Source organism: Polypterus senegalus, chromosome 13 (genome assembly GCF_016835505.1).
Source record: "Polypterus senegalus isolate Bchr_013 chromosome 13, ASM1683550v1, whole genome shotgun sequence".
Lineage (NCBI taxonomy): Eukaryota > Metazoa > Chordata > Cladistia > Polypteriformes > Polypteridae > Polypterus > Polypterus senegalus.
Window position 1 is genome coordinate 93,696,381 of NC_053166.1, and position 25,331 is coordinate 93,721,711.

The 25,331-nt window shown below is 38.1% G+C and overlaps 1 protein-coding gene across 3 annotated transcripts in view; it reads left to right on the top strand.

The window, feature by feature from the left end:
- The window catches only part of LOC120542256 (synembryn-A-like), a 188,066-nt gene that overhangs the window by 99,781 nt on the left and 62,954 nt on the right, over positions 1–25,331 (top strand). For all 3 annotated transcript variants that reach the window (XM_039774573.1, XM_039774575.1, XM_039774574.1), the window contains exons 6-7: positions 1,629–1,817; positions 15,158–15,252. In XM_039774573.1, coding sequence (XP_039630507.1) covers positions 1,629–1,817; positions 15,158–15,252 — 284 coding nt within the window. The remainder of the gene's footprint in view (positions 1–1,628; positions 1,818–15,157; positions 15,253–25,331) is intronic.

The window sequence follows — 25,331 nt, forward strand, 5'->3', positions numbered from 1 at the left end:
TGAGACAACTATGGTACACGCAGGGAGGAGCCACGCCCACCAACTCCAAGACCATTGGATACGACGACAACTCGCAGAGCCACGCCCACCAACTCAGCCGCGACGACACAGACAGAACGGCATCATTTATATTCGTCTGTCGTAGAGGCCTCATGTACCTCCGAGCCACCTTGACTGTTCATAGAGGCATGTTTCTCACGGAGGTGAGTCGCCATATGCAGTGTGTAAAACAGTTTGCGAGGGGTATCCCATGGGATCCTTAAAACAATCCTTTACAACTGAGGTTAAAACACAATGAAGTAAGCAGTCTTTAAAAAACAAGTTTTCGGTTATGACGCACGACCGCGTGCACCATACCAAACTGTTTTACATGCTACATACAGCAATTCGCATCCGCGACAAACATGCGTCTTCTTCACTCGTGGACAATTTTATGTTGCTCTCTCCAGAGTTCCATCTTTTCATTCACTTTCTGTTGTATCCTCAAACCCTCCCTTTTTAGACAACTGTGTCTTTCCAGAAGTGTTCAACCATCAATAAATAATTATGTGGCGTTTTCTATGCCACGGGTTCACTATTGTGTTGTATTTTGCTCTCTCCAGAGTTTCATCTTTTCATTCACTTACTGTTGTATTCCCACACCAACCCGCTTTAGACAACTGTGTCTTTCCAGAAGTGTTTAGCATTCAATAAATAATTATGCATGAGATTGAGCGTGTGTCTACCCGGTGCAGAGAGGCGTGGGTAAGCCGTTGAACCCCATTCGGGCCGCAAACCATGGAATTCCCACTAGGTGTGACTCATACGCTCCCACTGGTTACGTCCCTACCCTTTGTACACACCCCCCCTCCCACCTCGCTACTACCGTGGTCAGGTGTCTTGGTGGATTATACAGTATATAGAAAAGCAGCCAAAACTTCACAGAGCAATGAAACGCCTACGTGAGTCACAACGACTCAAGTGACGAGTTGGAGGTGGGCACATGAGCGGGCAGTGCATACTGAACGAGAAATCAGCAGACTAGCATGACGGAGGGAGCTGAATAGACGTCCTTCTCCTCTCCTCCCATTCCACACTTCGCGCCTGGGCACAGTGCACCCCCCATCCCTCCGTCTGGCAGGAGAAGGCACGATGGTAGTCCGCCAGTTTTCAGTCACGGACGATTGTGTGTTGGTTCGTTCCGTGCATTGTTACAATGTTGCTTTTCTTGCTGATTTATTAAATTACCGATTTTTCAAATGTTATTTTTCTCCCTGTGCTTAAAAATCATTAAAAAACCAGCCTGATTATGCGGCGTATGGTACGCCGTGGTTTGGCTAGTATTAGATATTTTTTTAACTTTTCAGTGCAGGTAGAATTAATTCGGTGTAATTTGTTGTTGAATTATTGGTGTAATTCCAAGTGTGGCACCTATAAAGTCCATTTGTAAACCTGTATCTATATTAATTGAGATGAAGGTCCTTGACATTTGATTTTGTTGTTGGTGATATTAGAATTTGTGGATAACAGTGTAAAACATCAATTTTATTGTATTTGTCTGGTTTTTGTATTGCCTTTTTCAGACAGTTCCCAAATATAAATGTTTATAAATAGCACCACAAAAGTTACTCTCTTGTCTACTGCCTTAGGATCGTGGGATTGCTCTGCTAACAGATCTGCTGGAAAGCACACTAAAACCACGATGGGGTGACATCTTTGAAGTGCTTACTGACAAAGCAGCACCTCCTCTTAGCCATGATGTATCTGAGAGGGCTATGGAGATCCTAAAGATTTTGTTCAACATCACCTTTAATATCAACAAAGGGGTAGTGGATGAGGTAAGAAGAATTGATTTGTTTATGGTGTGGATATCCCTATGTGTGACATATATATATATTTTCTGGGTGCTGTGCAAGCATCAGCTTTTTTACAGAGGCTCTGTATTTCTCACTCCTTTTCTTTTTGTTTCTGAATTTATTTAGTAGTTACTAATCTTATTTAAGATTAGAATTGATCTGACTTCTGCCTTGTCACTAATAGTAGCTGCTAGAAATCAAATAAGTGGATTTTAAATGGATCTTAAATTTACCAACGAATGGCAATATATACAAACCCAGGCGCCAGCTCCTCTTGACTGTACTTCAGAGGGCTGCAAATTTGTATGGAGTCACAAAGAGGACCTAAAGGCGGTTTAATGTCTGTAATACCTGAAACACTGAGAAAATTAAAGTGGGGTGTATTAAATAAAGCACCTAAGCAGCTCAGTTTCACATTACCACAGGAGCTGTTTGTCTATAGAAGGAGAGGGAGACGTGTTGGCACGAGAGTAAAAGCAAGGCGAAAAGGTTTTAGAACTGGTCTACCATCTAGTGTAATGGGAAATTTTTGATTGCTGTCAAAATGAGATGAATGAACTGTCTGCACTTATAGCGGGTCATGGAGCATACAAGTACTTTGACATTTTGTGCTTTACAGAAAGATACCTTAAACCTGATTTACCTCACACTGTTTTAATGCTGGATGGATGTCATCCCATTCAAACAGACAGAGATGCAATGCAGTATGGAAAAAAGACAGGAGGGAGACATCTACAGTGGGTATAGAAAATAATCACCCCCTTCGAAATATTCCCATTTTTTTGCCTTACAGCCTTAAATGAAAACACAAAACAATATTTTTTCCAGCTTTACTTCCTCAGTGCAATCTATAACATCCAAGTGAAAGATATCACAGCTACAGTTAAGAAAAATTATAAAAAATAAAAAAACAGGAAATACTGAGATTAATAAAGGATCACCCCACCTCCTAAACTCAATCGGGTATAAGTAAGTAAACAACATTTCTATTGCAGACCATGGTTACTGGCTGCCACCTGTGATCAATTTTAATCAGTGTGATTAGTGAAGCATAAAACAGCTGTTCCTGGAGCATTCCCTTGATTGGTAGTGCAACTGACAGGAAACAACTGACTATGGGTGGCAAACCACTTTCAAAAGATCTCAGGGATAGAGTTGTGGACAGACATAAGGCAGGAGATGGATACAAAAAAATCTTAAACGCTTTATCAATCCCAGTGAGCACAGTAAAATCCATAATAAAGAAGTGGCAAGTATTTGGTATTACTAGGACCCTCTCTGGATCCAGCCATCCCTCCAAACTGGATGGAAGAGCAAGGAGGAAACTGGCAAGAGAGGCTGCCAAGAGGCCAATGGTCACTTTGAAGGAATTACAGGATTTTATGGCAAAGAGTGGTCGTTGTGTGCATGTGACAACAATTTCATAAGCATTCCACAATTGTGGCTTGTTCGGGAGGGTCGCAAGGAAAAAGCCACTTCTCAAGAAAGGCTCATTTTTTGCTTTTCCAGAATGTACCTTGAAGATTCTAATGCCAAGTGGAAAAAGGTCTTATGATCAGATGAGACCAAAATCAAACTATTTGGCCTCAATACCAAACGTTACACCTGGTGGAATGCAGCTCTCCATCCACAATACACCATAAAGCATGGAGGTAGCATGTTGTGGGGTTCTCTCTCTGCTGCAGGGCCTGGGGCTCTCATTATGGTAGAAGGAAAAATGGATGGGGCAAAATACAGTCAAATTCTTAAAGGAAAACCTGCTACCCTCTGCCAGAAAGTTGAAGATGGGCAGAATATTCACCTTTCAACACGACAACGACCCGAAGCACACAGCAAAATTGGGCACACAGTGGCTGAAGGAGAAAAAAGTGAATGTCCTTGTGTGGCCCTGTCAGAACCCAGACCTAAATCTTATTGAAAATCTGTGGAAAGATTTGAAGATAGCAGTCCACCAACGCTCACCATTCAATTTGACTGAACTTGGAACGAGTTCTGTAAAGAAGAGTGGGCAAATATATATTCAGTCTAGATGTGCAAAGCTGATAGAGAAGTATTCCAACAAACTCAAGATTGTCATTAAAGCAAAAGATGGGTCAACAAAATAACATTGACATTGGGGGTGATCCTTTATTAATCTCAGTATGTCTTGTTTTTGATTTTTTATAATTTTTCTGAACTGTAGCTGTGATATCTTTCACTTGAATGTTATAGATTGCATTGAGTAAGTAAAGCTGGAATAAATATTGATTTGTGTTTTCATTTAAGGCTGTAAAGCAAAAAAATGGGAATATTTTGAAGGGGGTGGTTCTTTTCTATACCTTCTGTATGTGAATGAGGAATGGTTTAAAGGGAGCATTTTACAGGTGTAACTACAGTTTGTAATTCAGAGTTTGAAATTCTGGCTTTAAATTTGTCCATGATGTTTGCCCAGGGAGATAAATTACATCATCCTTATTAATGTTTGTATTCCTTTATCTGAAAATGGGACTTATTAGCGTCATTGATTCATTCTGTCACCGACGCTCTAATGATAAATCTCTCTGACTCTGCAGTTATGGTATGTGATGACTTCAGACATTTGACTTTGGAAGGAGCTGTGACAGATTTCTTTCAATTTGTGACAAGTTCCTCTCGAGGAAATAACAAGCTGAACTTGCTGTACTGTATTCAAATGTTAAATATGCCTTTAAATTTAAACTACTTGCACCTTTAGTCAAATCTGACCACAACCTGATTCATCTTATTCCCAGCTACAAACCTGTTATTAAACGGCATCCTGTTACCACCAGAATAGTGAGGAAGAGGAGCATGAAATGGTTCTGAATGACTGCTTCAAAATAACAGACTGGGAAATTATGTGCAAGTCACGTGAGAATTATATTGAGGCACTCATTCACTACATCACAGACTATATTAACTTCTGTGTCGAGACAGTGGTACCCACAAAGACAGTGTGTTACTTTCCAAACAACAAACCCTGGATTACTAAGGAGTAAAAGGTCTACTGAATGAGAAAAAAGAGAGTATTCAAATCTGATGACAAAGAGGCTCTGAAGGATGAACACTGTGTGCTAAAGAAAAAGCTGAGTGAAGGAAAGGTTGTTTACAAAGCTACTAAAACAGAAAACAGACTCACTCAGAATAACATGGACTGTGTATAATTATTGAACTCGAGCAATCCAGTGTGCAGGTGCTAGAAGCAGATGTGGACAAAGCTAATGCAATGCCCTGAACCAATTTTTAATAGATTTTCCCTCCCACTGCCACCTTCTGCCAATAACCAGTCTCCCCACACCATTCCAACTACATCAACAACTCCTACCATGTCAACTGGAGTGGCCAGTGACAAGTCCACCTCTGACCATCAATGTGGATTGTCCATAACTGAGACCAAGTCAGGAGACAATGAAAGAAGCTACACACAGGAGAAACTGTGAGACCAGATGAAGTCAGTCCTCAAGTTCTTAAGGCCTGTGCTGACCAACTTTCTGGTGTCCTCTGTCTCTCTTCAGTCTGTCCATAAGAGTTTAGAAAGTGCCACTGCTGTGGAAACAAATCCTGCATTGTTCCTGTTCCAAAGAAGGCGGGAGCCTCTTCGTCTGATGAGTATAGACTAGTGGCACTTATGTCTCACATCATGAAGACCTTTGAGAGACTGGTCCTGGACTATAGGAGTCCTACTATGGTAGACCACCTGGACCCACTGCAGTTTGCTTATTGGACAAACATTAGAGTGGAGGATGCAATTATCTGTCTGCTCCGCAAGGCTTATCCTCACGTGGACAAAGCTGACAGCACTGTGAGTATAATGATTTTGATTTCTCCAGCGCCTTCAATACTATGTAGCCATACTTGTTAAGGTGTCAACTCAGCCGCTGGGTGATCCTATGGTGTCCTGGATAATGGACTGTCTTTCGGGCAGACTGCAGTTTATAAGACTCAAGTACTGTTTTTGATACAGATGTAAGAAACTCTGAGCACCACAAGTGCTGTCTGTCCTGTGTCCTTTCCTCTTCACTCTGTACACCTCTGACTATAAATATAAAACTATTTCAGGTAAATTGCAGAAATTTTCAGATGATTCTGCACTTATGGAGTGTATTGATAAAGGGTATGAGACAGAGTATACAAATCGGGTAGTAAAGTTTGTTTCTTGGTGCAAAGAGAGTTTTCTGCAACTAAACATCAACAAAACTAAATAACTGGTTATTTACGTTTGCAGCACCAAAGTGCCTTTATGTCCAGTCTCTTTTCAAGTAATGGATGTAGGGGTGGTCCACTCCTACAAGTACTTGGGGGTCCACATTAATGATAGGTTGGACTGGTCTCAGAACACAGAGGAACTATATAAGAAAGGACAGAGTAGGCTCTGTTTCTTTAGGACTGTTTTCCTTTAATGTGAGTAGTGACACTCTTCACATTTTCTGGAACTGTTTGACCGCCAGTGCAGTTTTCAACATTGTGCTGTGCTGGGCTCGTAACATCACTTCAACAGAAGACCGACTGAACAAGCTAATTAAAAGGGCAAGCAGCTTGTTTATACATTGCACTCTGGATGTTGTAGAAGTAGTAGCAAAGGAAAGAGTTAAAACAACATTGAGTGTCATTATGAACAATGTTGCACATCCTCTCTTTGATGTTCTAACACTAAGAACTTTCAAGAAGATCTACTGGGGCTTCTTTATACCAGCAGCAATACATTTGCATAATGCCTCAGTATGACTATGACAACCAAGTCAGAAGTTTTCTTTGTTTTTAATTTTCTTGTTTTAAAATAATTATGGCATGTGTTTGGATCAAAATGTGTGTTTTGTATGTGTATTTGTTTATTTATTTCTTTATTTATGTATTTACTTACATATCTACCTATTTATGTATTTATTTGTTTATAGAGCTTCTGTAAAAAGCCAAATTTCCCCCTAGGGACAAATGAAGTGTTATCTTTCTATCTATCAGGCTGTTTTTTTTAACATTTACATAAATGTTTGTGCTCTGAAGAATATTCATCAATCTTTATCTCCTGAAGGTATTGATTTGGAGTTTACTAAATTTCACGTAAGCAAATAATGTCTGCATATTGAATTATCCTAATGGTTTTAATATAACAAAGAAGGCTTTAATCCTTGCATGCCAGTATGAAAATGTAAGCAGTTGTGGAGTAAAAAACAGCTTTAAAAAGAATAATACTGTATTGTTAATTATATTTTCTTTTATATTGTATATTGCTTGTGTGAATTGTAAGTCATACGTTTTCATTTTAAGAAAAAATATTTATTTATGGTGTTTTACTTAATAGGTTGATTAGTAACATTTTCAGAATCGTTAAGTGTATGTAGGTAATGCACTGTGCCTTTACAATTGAGTCAGTATATTTATTGAGACTGCATATTGCCAGTTCTGACAAACAAAATGCAAAGCCAAATATGTTAAATGCTGCTGGTTTTTTTTCTTTGCCACTCTTGGACTGCTTAACCATATTTTGATTTTAGTAATGTGTAAGTGAACAGGCTTACTGGGGCTCAAGCCTAAGTCCCCAAGCATGGGAAAAAAGGGGGAGCAGTGGTGCTAGAAAATAAAATATGACATAAGAAACATTGAATCACAATTTATTAAACACTGTCTCATGATGAGCGTTGATTTATGATAATGGCACATTCTTTCTGCACAATGAATTGGAGGCAAGTGAAAATTTAATGAGTAAAATATGTGCCTTTTCCTTCGGCCAAAGAATGCAATTTTGCAATGCTATCTTTTGAAATCTGTAAAAGGATTGGACTAAGACTGTGCCCTAAGTTGTGTTATACATCAAAATAGTTGATTCGAACCATTATCAATTTAAATATTAAGTTAATGAGCTTTTACAAAATAAAAATATTCAATGAGTATGAAAATTAATTTCACATAGTAAAGAAAAACTTATTTATTCCTTGCTACAGTACGTATGAAAATTGTTAAAACATATTTCCCAGATAACTGGACATTTTCACACAACGGTTGATGGTCTGCTTACAATCAGCTATCCATTAAAAAAGTTTTTTGCTCTGTTGCCTGCACCAAAACAGAAACTACAAGGGAGTGTGTTCAGTTATGCTAATTTTGCAGTATCATAGGGAACCTAATGGATGCCTGGTTTCAGTCATTTCCAACCCCCCCTTCCCCAATTAAATTATGTTTAGAATGTTCGAGGATCCCACCATAAGCATACTGTGTAGGTGGGACTTATGGTGACCTGGTAACCATTTAGGGACGCCTGGGTGACATCATGATCACTGAATAGTTTCAGTGTGTGTCATTGTGCAAGAGTTTTCAAAAACTCTACTTGTTTGTTTAGATTAGTTTGCAATGCTTTCTTCCTGTGCAAATTACAGTGAAATGACTATTCATGGTGTTCAATGTGATTGGAAGTATGCAAAAAACTGGATGAAACAGGCATTATGCATGGTTTAAAACCGTGACAAAAATAACTTAATAAAACAGCAAAGACAACAATTTTAATAGAACAACACCTATACACTGGTAGTCAGCTTCAGTTCTGCATCCTGGCATTAGTTTAAAAGTGGTGCTTTCACATTTAGCTATTTGACTCTCTTGAGGTTTCTAAACCTTATTTAATACGTTAAAGGGCTGTTCTCATAATACAGGCACTTAAAGTCAGCATTGATTTGTTATTTTTAACATCTGAGGATTGACTGTTTTAAGTAGACTTGTCTGCTTGTGTTTTTGGCTGACATACCTTTGCTTTTCATTAGTGATGTGGCTTGGCTGTGACAGTGCATCTCAACCTGGTATTCAGAAGTCCAGTGTCTCTTTATTGTGTCTTTTGTTGACCATGAACAAGTATTGCCAAGTAGTTTGTTAATAGCTATGTTAAAAAGTTAGCCACATTTGATTTTTATTTGTGTTCTTAGTAGTCTTCATTTTTTGGACGTAAATTTACGCAGTTAAAATGTTGAATATATTGATAGACATGCATTAGTCTGCTTAGGCATTTTGTAAGAAATGCAGTGAAGGTGCTATAAGTCTTAACTGGAATTATAGCCCCCAGTTCTATGAGGGTCTTAGGGCATCCCTGTTTAATCATATAGAATGGGTTGAAGGCAAATATTTATTGGAATATTATGCAAAATTTGATGTTGTGATGAGCTGCTTATTTTCATTACAAACTTCATATCTGAAGTTATTATAATTTGGATTTTATTAAGGGAGGAATACTGCTCAAAAATTAATTGCTGCCCTAAGCTGAAATGAAAAACTTTCTAACCAACCACCTATATTTAATTAGCTTGATGTATTTTTGTATAGCAATTGTTGGTGAGTTCAAGCATAGGACATTTGCACATGTTTCCAGCTATAATTTATTGACGGAAATAATTAAATCATACAACCATGTGTGGAGGAACCTGCATCCATATAATTTTCATCCATTAGGTTGAACACACAGGAAAACTGAGAATATTTCAGTTTTATTAACTCAAAATTAAAATTGTAGCAGTGACACTGCAAGATATAAAGAAGAGAAAGGGAATAATGTGTATCATATTGTATTTTTGTGCAAATGGCTAATAGACAGAGTTGCAATAGGAAAAGCAAATTAACTGCTATAATTAGAATGGGTTAGTTTGAAGTAGCTCTTCTGTCTCAATTTAAATGCTGACACTGATGGGGTATCACTCACACAAGCAGGCAGATCATTCCAAAAATTTAGTGCCTGGGAGCTAAAGTCTGAATCTACTAAATTGTTTTATTAATCCTTAAAATCTTCAGTAGACTACATTCTTGATATCATAATGTGTGCTGTGGTATTGATATACAACAGAGAAAATAAGTATTGAATGCGTCAACATTTTTCTCAGTAAATATATTTCTAAGGGGGCTATTGAGGTGAAATTTTCACCAGATGTTGGTAACAACCCAAGTGATCCACACATGCAAAGAAATCAAAACAAATAAGTTCATAAATTAATTTATGTGTAATAAAATGGAATGACACAGGGAATAAGTATCGAGCACGCTTACTAAAATTTGTTTAATACTTAGTAGAAAAGTCTTTGTTGGTAATGACAGCTTCAAGATGCCTCCTGTATAGAAAAACTAGTCGCATGCATTGCTCAGGTGTGATTTTTTCCCATGCTTCCACACAAGCTATCTGCAAACCTTGAAGGTTCCTGGGGGCTCTTCTATGAACTCCAATCTTCAGTTCTTTCCATAGGTTTTCAATGTTTGGGATCATTGTCTTTCTGAAATGTCCATCCTCGTTTCATCTTCGGCATCCTGGTAGATGGCAACAGATTCTTATCAAGAATGTCCTGGTACATTTCTCCATTCATGCTTCCTTCAATTATATGAAGTCAGCCAGTTACATATTCTGAGAAACAGCCCCACACCATGTTGTTCCCACCACCAAAATTCACTGTTGGTATGCTGTTTTTGGGGTGATGTGCAGTGCCATTTGTCCTCCAAACATGGTGTGTGCAACATCATCCAAAGAGTTCAATTTTGGTCTCATCTGACCAGACTCTATTCTCCTACTATTTCATTGGCTTGTCCAAATGTTATGCAGCAAACTTTAAATTAGCTTTGACATGCTTTTTCTTCAGCAGTGGAGTTTTGCGTGGTGAGCATGCATAGGGGCCATGGCAGTCGAGTGCATTACTTATTGTTTTCTTTGAAACAACTGTACCTACTATTTCCAGGTCTTTCTGAAGCTCTCTGCGAGTGGTCCATGGCTCTTGGACAACTCTTTTGATTATTCTTTTGACTCCTCTGCTAGAAGTCTTGCGAGGCGCACCTGGTCGTGGCTGGTTTATGGTGAAATTATGTTTTTTCCACTTCCAGATTATGGCCCCAAAAGTGCTCACTGGAACATTCAGAAGTTTAGAAATAGGTCTGTAACCAATGCCAACCGTATGTTTCACAACAATAAGGCTGCAGAGGTCTTGAGGGAGCTCTTTGCTTTTACCCATCATGAGATGCTTCTTGTTTGACACCTTGGTAATGAGAAACCTTTTTATAGGCCATCAATTAGGACTAAACCAGCAGATATTAATTTGCACTGATAAGGGGGCAGGATTGCTTTCTAAATACTATCAGATTTCAGTTGGTTTCTTGGCTTTCCGTGCCTTTTTGCACCTCCTTTTCTTCATGTGTTCAATACTTCCACTTTATTACACATAACTTAAATTATTAACTTGTTTTGATTTCTTTGTATGTGTGGACTACTTGGGTCGTTATCTACATCTGGTGAAAATGTCATGTCAATAGCCCCATTATAAATATTTTCACGGAGACAAATGTTGGCGCATATAATACTTATTTTCCCCGCTGTACATACTATGTGTATTTATTAAGTAAATCGGGTCTAAGCCATCTAAAGCTTTACAGTATATTTAAGAGGAATGATTATGAAATCACCCCTAAAGTTAACCAGATTCCAGTGTAAAAATTGAATAGTAAGAGTTATGTGGATATACCTTCCCCATGATTCTTGAAAAGGAATTTTAATTAAACAAAAGTTACAAACAAAAAAGCTGAACATAAGTACAACATGGACAAGCAAAACATAAACATGACTCTACCAAATGACAATTGCAATATATATTATGTATTCTATGCATACCTCAGACATGATAAAAAAAACTTGAGGAAGTAAAAAAGGAGGCAGCATAATGTTGCAATTTAAACGGTGCTTTTGCATGTTTCTAGAACACTGTATTTGACATCCAGTCTAGTCATGTTCTTCATTAATTTTTGTCAATGTCCGTTAATGGTATTTCTTTATAAAATTCGAAGACATTCATATTAGTTTAACTGAAGTCATTAAGTGTTTGTGTATACTTAAAAATGCCTCACAGTGGTCAGGTGATCCAAATTCGGTTCTTGTCTTATACAAAGCTCTCTGCTTTGTACTCAAGGTATGAATGAATAAAGAAGGCATACAGCAATGTGTATCCAGTGTAAAAAAAATGGTTAATTCACAACTGATGAATGCTCACAGTTGACAAATAGGGATTTTAATGTATTCCTAATACATTTCTTAATTGTGTACATTTTCATTGGCTTCAAAACACCAGCAGAGCATGAACCAACCCTGTGCAGGGCACCTGGACAAACAAAATGCAAAGACGAAAACTGAAGTGATGTTTAAACCAATAATAGGATAACAACATACCTTATACCAGTCATTCTAACTGAGTTTACAGATAAGAGAAGATCCATTATTTCAAATAATTGCCTCAAATGATAGCTAGCATTATTTGCAGTGCCTTTTAAACTGAATCACTGTACTTAGTAATAATTTAGCATTCAGCAGGTTTTTAACATCATAGACATACATTGCTACAGCTTCATTTAAATTCAGTGATCACTTTGCCGAAATGTACCTCTTGGTTTCAAGTGCATGACATTTTGCAATGACATAGATCTTCATCCACTATGCATAACTTATTAAAACAATTTACATTAAATAATAAAACAAGATGTCAGTTGGTTTTGTCATATTTCCCAGCTTTTTCAAGAACAGGCATCATTTTTTCAGGAAACCAGTTCACATCCAAAACTACTGCACATTATTTTGGTTAACACATACTATTTAGCTTGACGTTTTAAAAAATGCCTTAAAACTTAAATCCTATGTATGAAATAACTGTTTTTTTAACAAAGTGTAAAGAAAATGTCAACATAATAAATCTCATATTGAGAATTTATTTGCAAGCAGTAGCATGCCTGTTCTGTTGCCATTCTGATCTTTCCTCTCAGAGCTACAATGCACCGAGTATCATGGTGCTGCTATGAGGAGAAATAATGTTTTTATGCAAAAATGTTTGGCTTGGAATGGAAATTAGAATGCAAATGATATATGACTCTCAAGCACATTAAAAACATGCTCATTATCTCAGGAAAATGGTCTGAAGAACAGCAGCTTGCCACTTTCTCTTTAGTGCGGCACACTAGAGGGCAGCATGCTTACATGAATCCCTTAGGACCTGCCATTAAAATGTGTGGCATGGTCAGTCGTGATACGGCATTTTGGAAGAGAATAATCAGCTGCTATGAATAGGCTGTTGGAGAATAGGTTATAGGAACTTTAAGTGAATAAATACATTTACAAAACAGTATATTTTAACTGTTACATAAAACACTAAAGCACTGAATCATTTACTTTGAGTAGCTGTTATCATATATATCAGCAAATCAGCTATATGCATAACCAATCAGGATTCTAGACATTCAGAATGGAATCACATTTAATTCAATTGCTCCACTCTGCAAAATTTAATTTCTGTGTGTGTGGCTTGATTTTGGAGTGGAGCCACAGTTGTGCTTTGATAATATCTTACCTACAGTAGTTACAGTGTCCATACATAGAAGTCTTAAGTGATTCAGCAATAGGATGATGTGCTTTTCACATCTATTTAAGATTTATATGGTTTCTTTTAAAGTTAGCTAATAAAAGGCCCGTTATATTAGCACATAAGAATGATCTTTTCTACCACAAACATACCAATAAGGCTGGAACGAGTGGTTAAGCTCTACCAGTCAAGTATTTATTAGCATCTTTATCACATCTGGTTCATGTCACACACACAAACAAAGCCTCCCGTGTTTTCTTTGACTGTCCTTTCAAGTTCTCTGATCATTGAAAGAACTGAAAAAATACTTGATTTTTCTGTGCTGAATCATATACCTACAAGACACACATTTGTAAATATGTGCACTGGTGTTTCTCAAGATGGAAGAATGCTTTAGACTGTAGGAAATGTATTTAGTATTTTCTACTAACATTGACTTTAACTTCTGTCAGCCTAAAATCAAATCATAGAGTTTCCAATGAAGAATAAATGATAAAGGGCACAAGTTAATTTTTTTTTTTTCTGCCAAATAAAAAGCTATAAATATCTATATCTATATCTATATATATATATATATATATATATATATATATATATATATATATATAATTCACTAAGGCAAGACACCCATGGAAAGCATGCCGGAAGGGGCGTGGATTCACTAAGCCGCCGACAAGTAACACACCTATGGTGCACGCAGGAAGGAGCCACGCCCACCAACTTCAAGACCATTGGATACGACGACAACTCGCAGAGCCACGCCCACCAACTCGGACGCGACAACACAAAAAAAACGGCGTCATTTATATTCGTCTGCCGTAGAGGGCACATGCACCTCCGAGCCACGTTGACTGTTCATAAAGGCATGTTTCTCGCGGAGGTGAATCGCCATATGCAGCATGTAAAACGGTGTGCGAGGGGTATCCCATGGGATCCTTAAAACAATCCTTTACAACTCAGGTTAAAACACAATGAAGTAAGCAGTCTTTAAAAACCAAGTTTTCGGTTACGACGCACGACCGCGTGGGCAATGAACCTATGAATGGGTGTAGAATATAATTTTGTTGAAGCAAATGCCTGTCTGCCAGAACATTGGGCAGAATAGTGAAGGCAACATCTTTTTATTTAAAAATAAAAAAACATAGGTTACAAAGGTAACAGCATACATTAGCAAATTAACATGGAGTGTCTGAAAGCAACAGTGTCTCTCTTTATGGTAGTCCACACCCATGAGCATCTCCCTTTGCATATACCTTAGAATTTGATGTTTGGCTGTTTTTAACAAAAGGGGTTTTCAGTAGATGCATGTGTACAATTCACAGCAGGTTCCAGAACAACAGTAGATAACTGACAAGGACACCTCAGAGTAATGTTTTTTTCAGCCTTTATCTACTGAGCCACTTCTCAAAGGAACTACTTGTGCTGTGTTCCAGCTTGCATGAAATTACCTGTGTAGAAAATGTATGTAGTATTTTCTACTAACATTGACTTTAACTTCTGTCAGCCTAAAATCAAATCATATAGAGTTTCCAATGAAGAATAAATGATAAAGGGCACCAGTTAAATAATTTTTTATGCCAAATAAAAAGCTATAAATATTGATATAAATAAGTTTAAAAAAAACTATAAACACAAAAATGTTTGCATAAATCCCTCACAGTGTTACTTATTTTGGCAGAACCTGTAGTTTCAAAGTTCTTGATTTAAATATCTTCTGCAGAATTTTTGAGATAAATGACACATCTCTATTTAATTGTTTTGCTAATAAACTAGGAAACTAGGATTAGCTCAACACAGACACACTTCTGTAAGTTATTTTATTTTTAGTGCAGTCAGTACACTCACTTGACACACTCTGGACAACTGCGGCACCAAGCCCAGGAGAAATAAGAACAATTTATAGGTTCAAGTAGTCTGTAGTGAAGTCTCCATGTTAATACAAAACTTTGTTTTTTCTGTCACCACATCCTGCAGGAGGATGCAGCTTTATATCGCCACCTAGCAGCCATCTTACGCCATTGCCTCCTAATCCAGTGTGAAGAGGAAGACCGGACAGAAGAACTACAAGGGTAACTTTTTTCCTGTGTGTAATAAAATTGTTATGATGAGTACATATTCTTTAGGCGCCTGGCCACTTTTAAAAAGTATTTGTTTTGTATCATCCATTTTGGCCTTGGTATGGCTTTACACTTACAAGTTATTTTTTTCATGTAAAAGTATATTTATTAACCATTGTTTATGCCAATTGGTTACTCTGGACAGTAGTATTTGTTTATTTTTATAGCATTACCACACCTGAAATTTTCCTAGGCCATTGTGTCTACTGGTGTCGCCACAACTCAGTTGGCACATTAAAATAAGATATTCCTCAGGTGACACAAATATCCACCTTGGTCACCTTGATTTAGTAGTGACGGACATACTTAGGAAATATAGCACATTATACAAAAATGCCTGACATTCTTTTATTTGTACTTGACAAATGAGATCTAACAATATCATGCTTTGCAAAACTGAGCTCTTATAAGTGCCAGTCCTCAGATTTGAAAATTGTGATATAATTAGTACAAACACGTGCCTAAAATAACTAAAGCTGGCAAAGGAAGTGGCTCAAACAAAAATTAGTTAATTGCTGAAACATAGCAATTATATAAAATATCAAACTGATATATATAGTATATGTATATATATTTGAAAGAGTCCCTGGCCATCTTCTGTAGGGAAAAATGACATATGTCTGCTGTGTTATTTCACAACAATATAGCCATCTTGTATTTGGGAAAACAATGGGTGAACACCAGACAGATAAAGGACAAGAAAAAATAAAGAAAGAAATTATAAATGTACATAGAAAAAGCTCAGAAATATGGGTAGTAACTCTGAATATCAGAGTAAGTACTTGCCTATGCATACTAGTGTCTAATAATTACACGTCTAAATATCACAGGTCTCAATAACACAAGAGTCAAAATAGCACAGACAAACTCATGTTCAAAGTGTCAAAAAGAATATTGGTAAAATGATGATTAAAAAAAGTGACTACTAAGTAAGTTTTCTGTTTGATGGAAAAAGCTAATAATAACTCACTATTTTACCATGCCCCCTGGCTCCATTTGCAAAATAAACTTTGGTTTTAATGAGGGCATAGTCAAAGAAAGAGTTAATGTCAAAGTCCAAAAGCACTGATTATAAAAAAAAAAAAAAAATTTAAGTTCAGTTGAAGAATGTAGTGAAGGTCAAATGCAAAGGAATGCTGATACTAGAAAAAAACACTTAAAGATACACAAGAGTCAAAAACAGCTGAATTGAAATACACCGGCAGAAATGCAAAACTGCTTTCATCTGGTTTTCTTCTTGAAATCAAGGCAACACATTGCTCATTTGTTGCAAATTTATGGGCATGAAAAAATTAAAAAGCACAAGGAAGGGGTGAAATAAAATGAAAACCATTATTAATATATTCTATTTATAGGTCTGTTTTTTGGAATTTATGTTTACTGCTGTGCACTCTCTTTTCTGTTCTGTGTTGCAGCTGGAGCAAATGATACAGTGGTGTGAAAAACTATTTGCCTCCTTCCTGATTTCTTATTCTTTTGCATGTTTATCACACAAAATGTTTCTGATCATCAAACATATTTAACCATTAGTCAAATATAACACAAGTAAACACAAAATGCAGTTTTTAAATGATGGTTTTTATTATTTAGGGAGAAAAAAAATCCAAACCTACATGGCCCTGTGTGAAAAGTAATTGCCCCTTGTTAAAAAATAACCTAACTGTGGTGTATCACACCTGTGTTCAATTTCCGTAGCCACCCCCAGGCCTGATTACTTCCACACCTGTTTCAATCAAGAAATCACTTAAAGAGAACATACTGTATATGCAAACCAGTATTAGGCCATCTATGGTTTTTTGGGGTAGAGATGTATTATCTATACTAATAAAAGGCAAAGCACTCAATGACTGACTGACTGACTGACTCACTCACTTACTCATCACTAATTCTCCAAGTTCCTGTGTAGGTAGAAGGCTGAAATTTGGCAGGCTCATTCCTTACAGCTTACTTACAAAAGTTGGGCAGATTTCATTTTGAAATTCTACGCATAATGGTCATAACTGGAACCTATTTTCGTACATATACTGTAATAGACTGCAGCTCGATGGCCGTGGGAGGCGGAGTTGCATGTCGCATCATCACGCCTCCCATGTAATTGAGTGCCTGCCCATATAAGGTCGTCTGTCAGCGGCAATCCAATAGAAACACTGCCACTAAATATTCAGGGGTGAAGGGCTGTGCTTATGCAGACAAAGATGAGATGGTCAGGGTGGTGTTTGGCACAAACTCAGTGCAACTGCGAGAGAAACTTTTAAGTGCCGGGTCTTAGCTAACATTAAATAAAGCCGTAGACATTGCACGAGATGGCACAAGCACAGCTGAGAACCTTCGATGCATGTACACCGAGCGGCTCACGTGAACTGATGCAGTACGCAGACAAAAAGCAACAGCTCCAAAGAGCACTGAACAAAAACCGCATTACACAATTGAGAAGGCAGCAAAAAATATGAAGCAAGTGACGCATACAAGCATATTCATAAGTGCAGCTACTGCGGAAACAAAGCACACGGTGTGCTTTACAGTGTAAAAAAAACCTGTGCATGCAGTGTGTCACGTCTCAGATAAAAAGGAAGACTTGCTGTTTATTGATGCAGTAAGAAACGAATCACGATTTATTTTACCCTTGCACATCCTGTGACGGACGAGGCCGATTTCGCATCCCCTTGGTTTTTAGAAGTATGAAAAAATATGAGGTTAACGCAGAAAGACAGATCACTAACTTTATTTGCCATCAATGATTGTTTTGGTAAAGCCATACTCAGTGTAATCCTCCTTCCATTTTCTAATTTTTTCGCGACTAGCCATGATTAAATGAATCGTAAAAAAGTAAGAGCGAAGCGACGGTGACTTTTAGAGGCAGGCAGGCGACAGCACAATACCACGCGGGCTCGATGTAGTGTGCGTCAAGTCGATCTAAAATGCGCAATCAGATTCGAAAAAATATATCTTTCAAGTTCTATTTGGATATAAGTAGGTTCTATTTAGTCGACAGAAATATCTTTGGTAGGAATGTAAGTTGAATTTAGTCTTTAAATTTCTATGGTGAAGAAAAATGTATGCAATGATGACTAAATTCAACTTACATTCCTACCAAAGATATTTCTGTCGACTAAATAAAAATTACTTATATTTAAAATTTAAATAGAACTTGAATAGATACAATAGTTCATAATACCCACGCAGACTTGCACATAAGAGCGGAAATCATCCGTTGTAACAAGCAGCGTATTGCACTGATACGGAATAGCCTGCCCATTTAATTATTTAGGAATGGATAAATAAATTAAGATTTTGTACAAATAATGTTTTTCGTTTTTCTTCCTTGATGTATTCTGGGACCCCCAGCAACAGTTGCTCGCACCCCAAAGGGTATATAATATATATGTATGTATATATATATATATATATATATATATATATATATATACACATATATATATATATACACACACATATATATGTATATATGTGGATGTATGTGTGTATATCATCCTCTTTAATAAAACCCTTGTGTGCGTCCAGTGTCCGTGTGTGTGTCTTCTGGTGAAGTGCGCATGCGCGGGCCGCACCGCACATTGTACCGCGCCCCGCCCATGCGCTCGGCACGTGGACGCACACACACTGGAAGCTGGTCGCGCAGTGAATGGCCTAGCCGCCGCCACGCACGATGAGCAAATAAAGCACACACACTGGAAGCTAGGCACACAGTGAACAGCCACGCATGATAAGATATAAAGGACACCATTGCTGGGGAGAGTGCTGATTGGGTAGTCGCGGCAGCGCACATAAAATCCGTTGTTGGGGAGACACCACACAAAATAATCAGTTGCACGCCCCCACAGATTAAAATACTTGCTGGGGAACTGCACAGTACCTGCTGGGGAGACGCCACAGGCACGATTATAAGCAGCACGCCACACATCACATCAGTTGCTGGGGACACTCTGGTGATTGCCCACTGTTGTGACAGAAAATTAAAGTCATATTACGGACATCAAAACCAGTATTACTGTCAGAGAAAATTACAGCCATTTTATGGAGATACAAAGCAGTATTATTGCGAAAGAAAATTAAAGACATATTAAAGGATGCATATTACAGCCACATACAAGCCAGTATTACTGTACTGTACTGTACTGTACTGTACTGTAAATATTACGGACGTATCTAGTAACAACATGCCACCCAAAAAAAGGACACGTCAAGTAGGACAAAAGACACATACAATCAAATCCTATATAAGCAACATCTCCTGGAAGAACGGTCAGCTCAACAAGTAAACATCAACAAAAGAAACGCTGAAAGACAAAGAAAAATACGAGCAAATAGATCGATTGAAGAAAAAGAAAATGACTGTCAGAAAAACGCTAAAAGAGAAAGACTCAGAAGAGCAAACCTTAGAAAAGGTTGGCATTTACTTGCCAGAACCAGTATTCAGCCACGGTCAGTTTTATGTTGCATTATCAAGAGTTAGAAGTTTTCCAGATGTTGTAGTCAAGGTTGTAGAGATTCCTGAAAAAGGCAAACTGTTGCCAAAATCAGACAGAATTTTTACAAGAAATGTTGTCTATAATGAAATTGTACAGAAAAATTTCATGAGGTAAAAAAATTGAAAATTTTACCTAAATATCTTCTTCAGATATTGTGTCTTACAGATTGTTACAAAGTTTTACACTAAGGCAATGTTAATTATACTTACTGTATTGTCATACACGTTTCTATTTTATTTTTATTATTATTTTACTTTAGGCTTCTTGAAAAAATATTTTTGACAAGAAACAGAATGAGGTCAAGGTCCTTGCCATTTAATATAGACTGTTCCTACTAATGTTTATGCACTACTGTTCTAGCCCGTTATTGTAACAGGCTTAATGTCTAGTATATAAATATATACTATATATAATATATAGTAATATAATATAATATATATAAATCTATATATGTATGTGTATATATATATATATATATATATATATATATATATATATATATATATATATATACTAGTAAAATACCCACGCTTCACAGCAGCGAAGTACTGCCTTAAAATTTTTATTAAGAAGAAAATTAAACCTTTTTAAACTGAGGGAAACTATACCAATAATTATTTGTTAAGGATCTCTTTGTTTACCATGTTGTCAGTTCGGCCCTCTGGTTGTAATATGATCAAGCTGTATGCTAAGCTTACTCTTGAGCATGCAACATACAGTTAGCCATGTGAAAAGCAATCTTGTTTCAAATCTCACAGCTTGGATTGCTGCTGTCATAATCGGTTTGAGTTTCATGGTTTGTTTCAATTACGACAGTATTTGTAGGACTTTGTTTGAAGAGACATTCGGCATCTGTCAAGCGTTGTAAGTATACAACCAGTTTCATCGATAACTTCACATCCAGCTTTTGAGAGTTTAAACATTCATAAACATCAAAGTGTCCTCTACTGAAATCCTCACCTGTCAATCTAAGATATTTAAGAGGCATTGGCGGTTGTCGAAAGGTGTAAAATATTTGGCCATTTCGGTACACTTGAAAGCGACAACCGAACAATTCAGCGGCAGCCATCAACTCACATGCAGAACCATAGGTGAAGGGCTTAAGCATTTCACACTTCTAGTGCTCCTGTCTAGTATAATTATCTCCTGTACCGTCATCAGTCCACACCTTGAACCTGTCCAAGTCATTCAATGCATAAGACACAATGTTCCTCCGGATATCAAGAGTGAGCCTGATATGGCCATGCAATATGTAGCACAGAGAATGGAAAAGGTAGGTGGCATCTCCGGGCATGGAAACCACTCAGTAAGTGACAGTTTTTTGATTGATGGTGAGCACCTCGATAGACATGTTAATGTGGGTACGGTTGAAATGATAAAGGAAATGGGTACCTGAACAATGTAAAGTAAGTCTAAAATACCTACACAATAACTATAATCGTAATAAATGAACAATAAAACAGCGAAGAAGCCGTGGATTAAATAAAAAGTCTGTAGTTATCAGCAGGGAGACGTGAATCCCGTGGCGAAGCAAGGAAGGGAATGTAGAGACTGGAGTGACGGACGGCCTTATATAGGCAGGCAGCCAACAACGTGGGAGGCGTTGGGATGGGGGACCCAACGGCACCTCACACAGTGACCGAGCTGCAGGCTATGGACATATATATGTACGTAAGTAGGATTCAGTTAACGTTGGGAACCCGCGTACCAAATTTCTTGAAGATGGGCCCATAAGTAACAAAGACCGTTGAAAAGTTCAATATGGCGGCCGACAGTGACATCATACCACTGAAATAAGTATGTACATCGGTTTTGGTTAGCGCAGGGAAGCCGCCTACCAAATTTCGTGAAGATGGGGCCATGAATAAGAAAGTTCAACATGGCGGAGGTTGTTGACCATTATGCGTAGAATTTCAAAATGAAACCTGCTTAACTTTTGTAAGTAAGCTGTAAGGAATATAAGCCTGCCAAATTTCAACCCTCTACCTACACGGGAAGTTGGAGAATTAGTGACGTTGGAAAGTTCAATATGGCGGCCGACAGTGGCGTCATACCACCGAAATAAGTACGTACATTGGTTTTGGTTAGCGCAGGGAAGCCCTCTACCAAATTTCGTGAAGATGGGGCCATAAATAAGAAAGTTCAACATGGTGGACGTTGTCGACCGTTATAACTGTTACGTGTAGAATTTCGAAATTAAACCTGCTTAACTTTTGTAAGTAAGCTGTAAGGAATGAGCCTGCCAAACTTCAGCCTTCTACCTACACAGGAAGTTGGAGAATTAGTGATGAGTGAGTGAGTGAGTGAGTGAGTGAGTCAGTCAGTCAGTCAGTCAGTCAGTCAGTCAGTCAGGGCTTTGCCTTTTATTAGTATACTAGCAAAATACCCACGCTTTGCAGCGGAGAAGTAGTCTGTTAACCAGGGATTAAAGTTCTCTGTCGTTACGACGGATTTCGGTTAATTGTAGCGAGTCATCGACGAATTTCCGTCAATTACACTGTTCCATCTGTCCTTAATGTTTTAAATTCACTTTTCATAATTTTAATGCTGTATATATAGGCTTACATTTCTCAAATAGTGTAATAAATGTCTTAATTTTAGTTTAAATAGGTCTTAAATTAAGGAAAGACAAAGTGTATTCAGCCTGCTGAGGAGGATGTGATCAAAGCCTGGAGTGGAGCGAATGCACGTTCCTCTCTCCACTCTAAGCGTTTTGTTATCACTCCGGTATGGATCCACTCCGGGTTTTGGTTTAGTTCTGAAGAAGTACATGTCAGGCTACGGCTGAGGTATAACTATATTTAAGATAGCATGTACACACTTATAATGCAGGAAGGCTCCGATGTTTCGGAGATTGATAAAAGTGTAAAAAATAAATGGAGATGGGCTTGGCTTAGGGAAATTGGGGAGAATGGCAAGCCTTTTAGTTCGTGGGCTAAAAAAATCAAACAACCAGGTACGTGTCTTTGCACAGTATGCCACAGGATACTTCAATATGGCAATAATGGCAAAAAAGTGCTAGCTCGCCATCAATCAGAAGCTAGTCACAATGCTGCCGTTCGTGCTCTACAGTACACATGCTCCCTGCCTGGTGCGACAAGTACCACAACAGAGATTCATGCATCTATGGCTGACCGTGTGTGCGATGTAAAAGTGCGCATATGTTCTTTCATAGCGGAGCATGACCTGTCGTTCACAGTCTCACAACCGCTAGTAAATTTAATGCAATCAGTTGTCAAACGAAAAGCTGCTGCTACAGCCTCCACCTCCTCCACTCTTCGAGTTAAACGAAAAGCTGCCGCTACAGCCTCCACCCCTGCAGTTAAAGGCGCTGCTGCTACAGTTTCCACCTCATCCACTGTTGGAGTTAAAGGTAAAGCTAATGCTACAGCCTCTTTCTCCTCCACCCCTGGAGGTAAAGGCAAAAGTGCTGCTACAGCCTCCACCCCCTCCACCTCTCCTGGAGCCACTCCTGCACATGTAGCTAGTTAAACACTGAAACGGGTGTCAGGTGTAGCCAAGCTTCAAGAATATGGTTTCACAGCCAAAAAGCAGAAAAAGTGAAAAGCACTCTAGAGACATTTGCACAAAAAGCACTTTTTGGAATTTAATGGTGGTGCTGTTACTTTTTTTCCTGTTAATTATTAATAGTTTCACAAAACATTGTTTGGTGTTATAAGATACATAAAACATGCACTGAAAATGTTTCTTTGATGTTTGGACTTCAGGCTTCATACATTATATAGTTTATGCCTACATTTTGTCATCTACTACTAGAATGTAAAAAACGTTTCTGTTTTAACAATGTGTTGACACAGATTACTGTAGAAACGGAACAGACATGAAATGCGTGTGTTCCAAATAACGATCTATTATTTCCACTCTAAAACTCCACTTCACTCCCAGATACTCAATCAAGGAATGAGCTGAGAGAAGTTCGTGCACGTTCTAAATTGGTGGGGGGATGGAATAGCCGGCTGCTCCTAGCTTCTCTTTATCAGCACATTTAGAGGACAAAGGACGCTGGCGGAGAGGTGTGAAGGGATTTAAGAAGCAATTTAAGGTGGGACGGAGTTACGAGTTATTTCGTAGGCTCTGGTAATTCTAGTGTTAAATAGGAGTTGCCTGACACAGAGAAGTAGACCAAAAGCACCTCAAAAGCTAGACATCATGCAAAGATCCAAAGAAATTCAGGAACAAATGAGAACAGAAGTAATTGAGATCTATCAGTCTGGTAAAGGTTATAAAGCCATTTCTAAAGCTTTGGGACTCCAGCGAACCACAGTGAGAGCCATTATCCACAAATGGCAAAAACATGAAACAGTGGTGAACCTTCCCAGGAGTGGCTGGCCGACCAAAATTACCCCAAGAGTGCAGAGACGACTCATCCGATAGGTCACAAAAGACCCAAGGACAACGTCTAAAGAACTGCAGGCCTCACTTGCCTCAATTAAGGTCAGTGTTCACGACTCCATAAGAAAGAGACTGGACAAAAACAGCCTGCATGGCAGATTTCCAAGACGCAAACCACTGTTAAGCAAAAAGAACATTAGGGCTCGTCTCAATTTTGCTAAGAAACATCTCAATGATTGCCAAGACTTTTGGGAAAATACCTTGTGGACTGATGAGACAAAAGTTGAACTTTTTGGAAGGCAAATGTCCCGTTACATCTGGCGTAAAAGGAACACAGCATTTCAGAAAAAGAACATCATACCAACAGTAAAATATGGTGGTGGTAGTGTGATGGTCTGGGGTTGTTTTGCTGCTTCAAGACCTGGAAGGCTTGCTGTGATAGATGGAACCATGAATTCTACTGTCTACCAAAAATCCTGAAGGAGAATGTCCGGCCATCTGTTCGTCAACTCAAGCTGAAGCGATCTTGGGTGCTGCAACAGGACAATGACCCAAAACACACCAGCAAATCCACCTCTGAATGGCTGAAGATAAACAAAATAAAGACTTTGGAGTGGCCTAGTCAAAGTCCTGACCTGAATCCAATTGAGATGCTATGGCATGACCTTAAAAAGGCAGTTCATGCTAGAAAACCCTCAAATAAAGCTGAATTACAACAATTCTGCAAAGATGAGTGGGCCAAAATTCCTCCAGAGCGCTGTAAAAGACTCATTGCAAGTTATCGCAAACACTTGATTGCAGTTATTGCTGCTAAGGGTGGCTCAACCAGTTATTAGGTTCAGGGGGCAATTACTTTTTCACACAGGTCCATGTAGGTTTGGATTTTTTTTCTCCCTAAATAATAAAAAACATCATTTAAAAACTGCATTTTGTGTTTACTTGTGTTATATTTGACTAATGGTTAAATGTGTTTGATGATCAGAAACATTTTGTGTGACAAACATGCAAAAAAATAAGAAATCAGGAAGGGGGCAAATAGTTTTTCACACCACTGTATATATTGCTCACACCCAGAATCATATACCATGCTAAACAGAAGTAGATTTTTTTTAACAATAAACTGCTCCTACATTGTTGTTATCCTCAAAATGAAAGCTCAAGATAGTTACTGATTATATAATTTCTAAA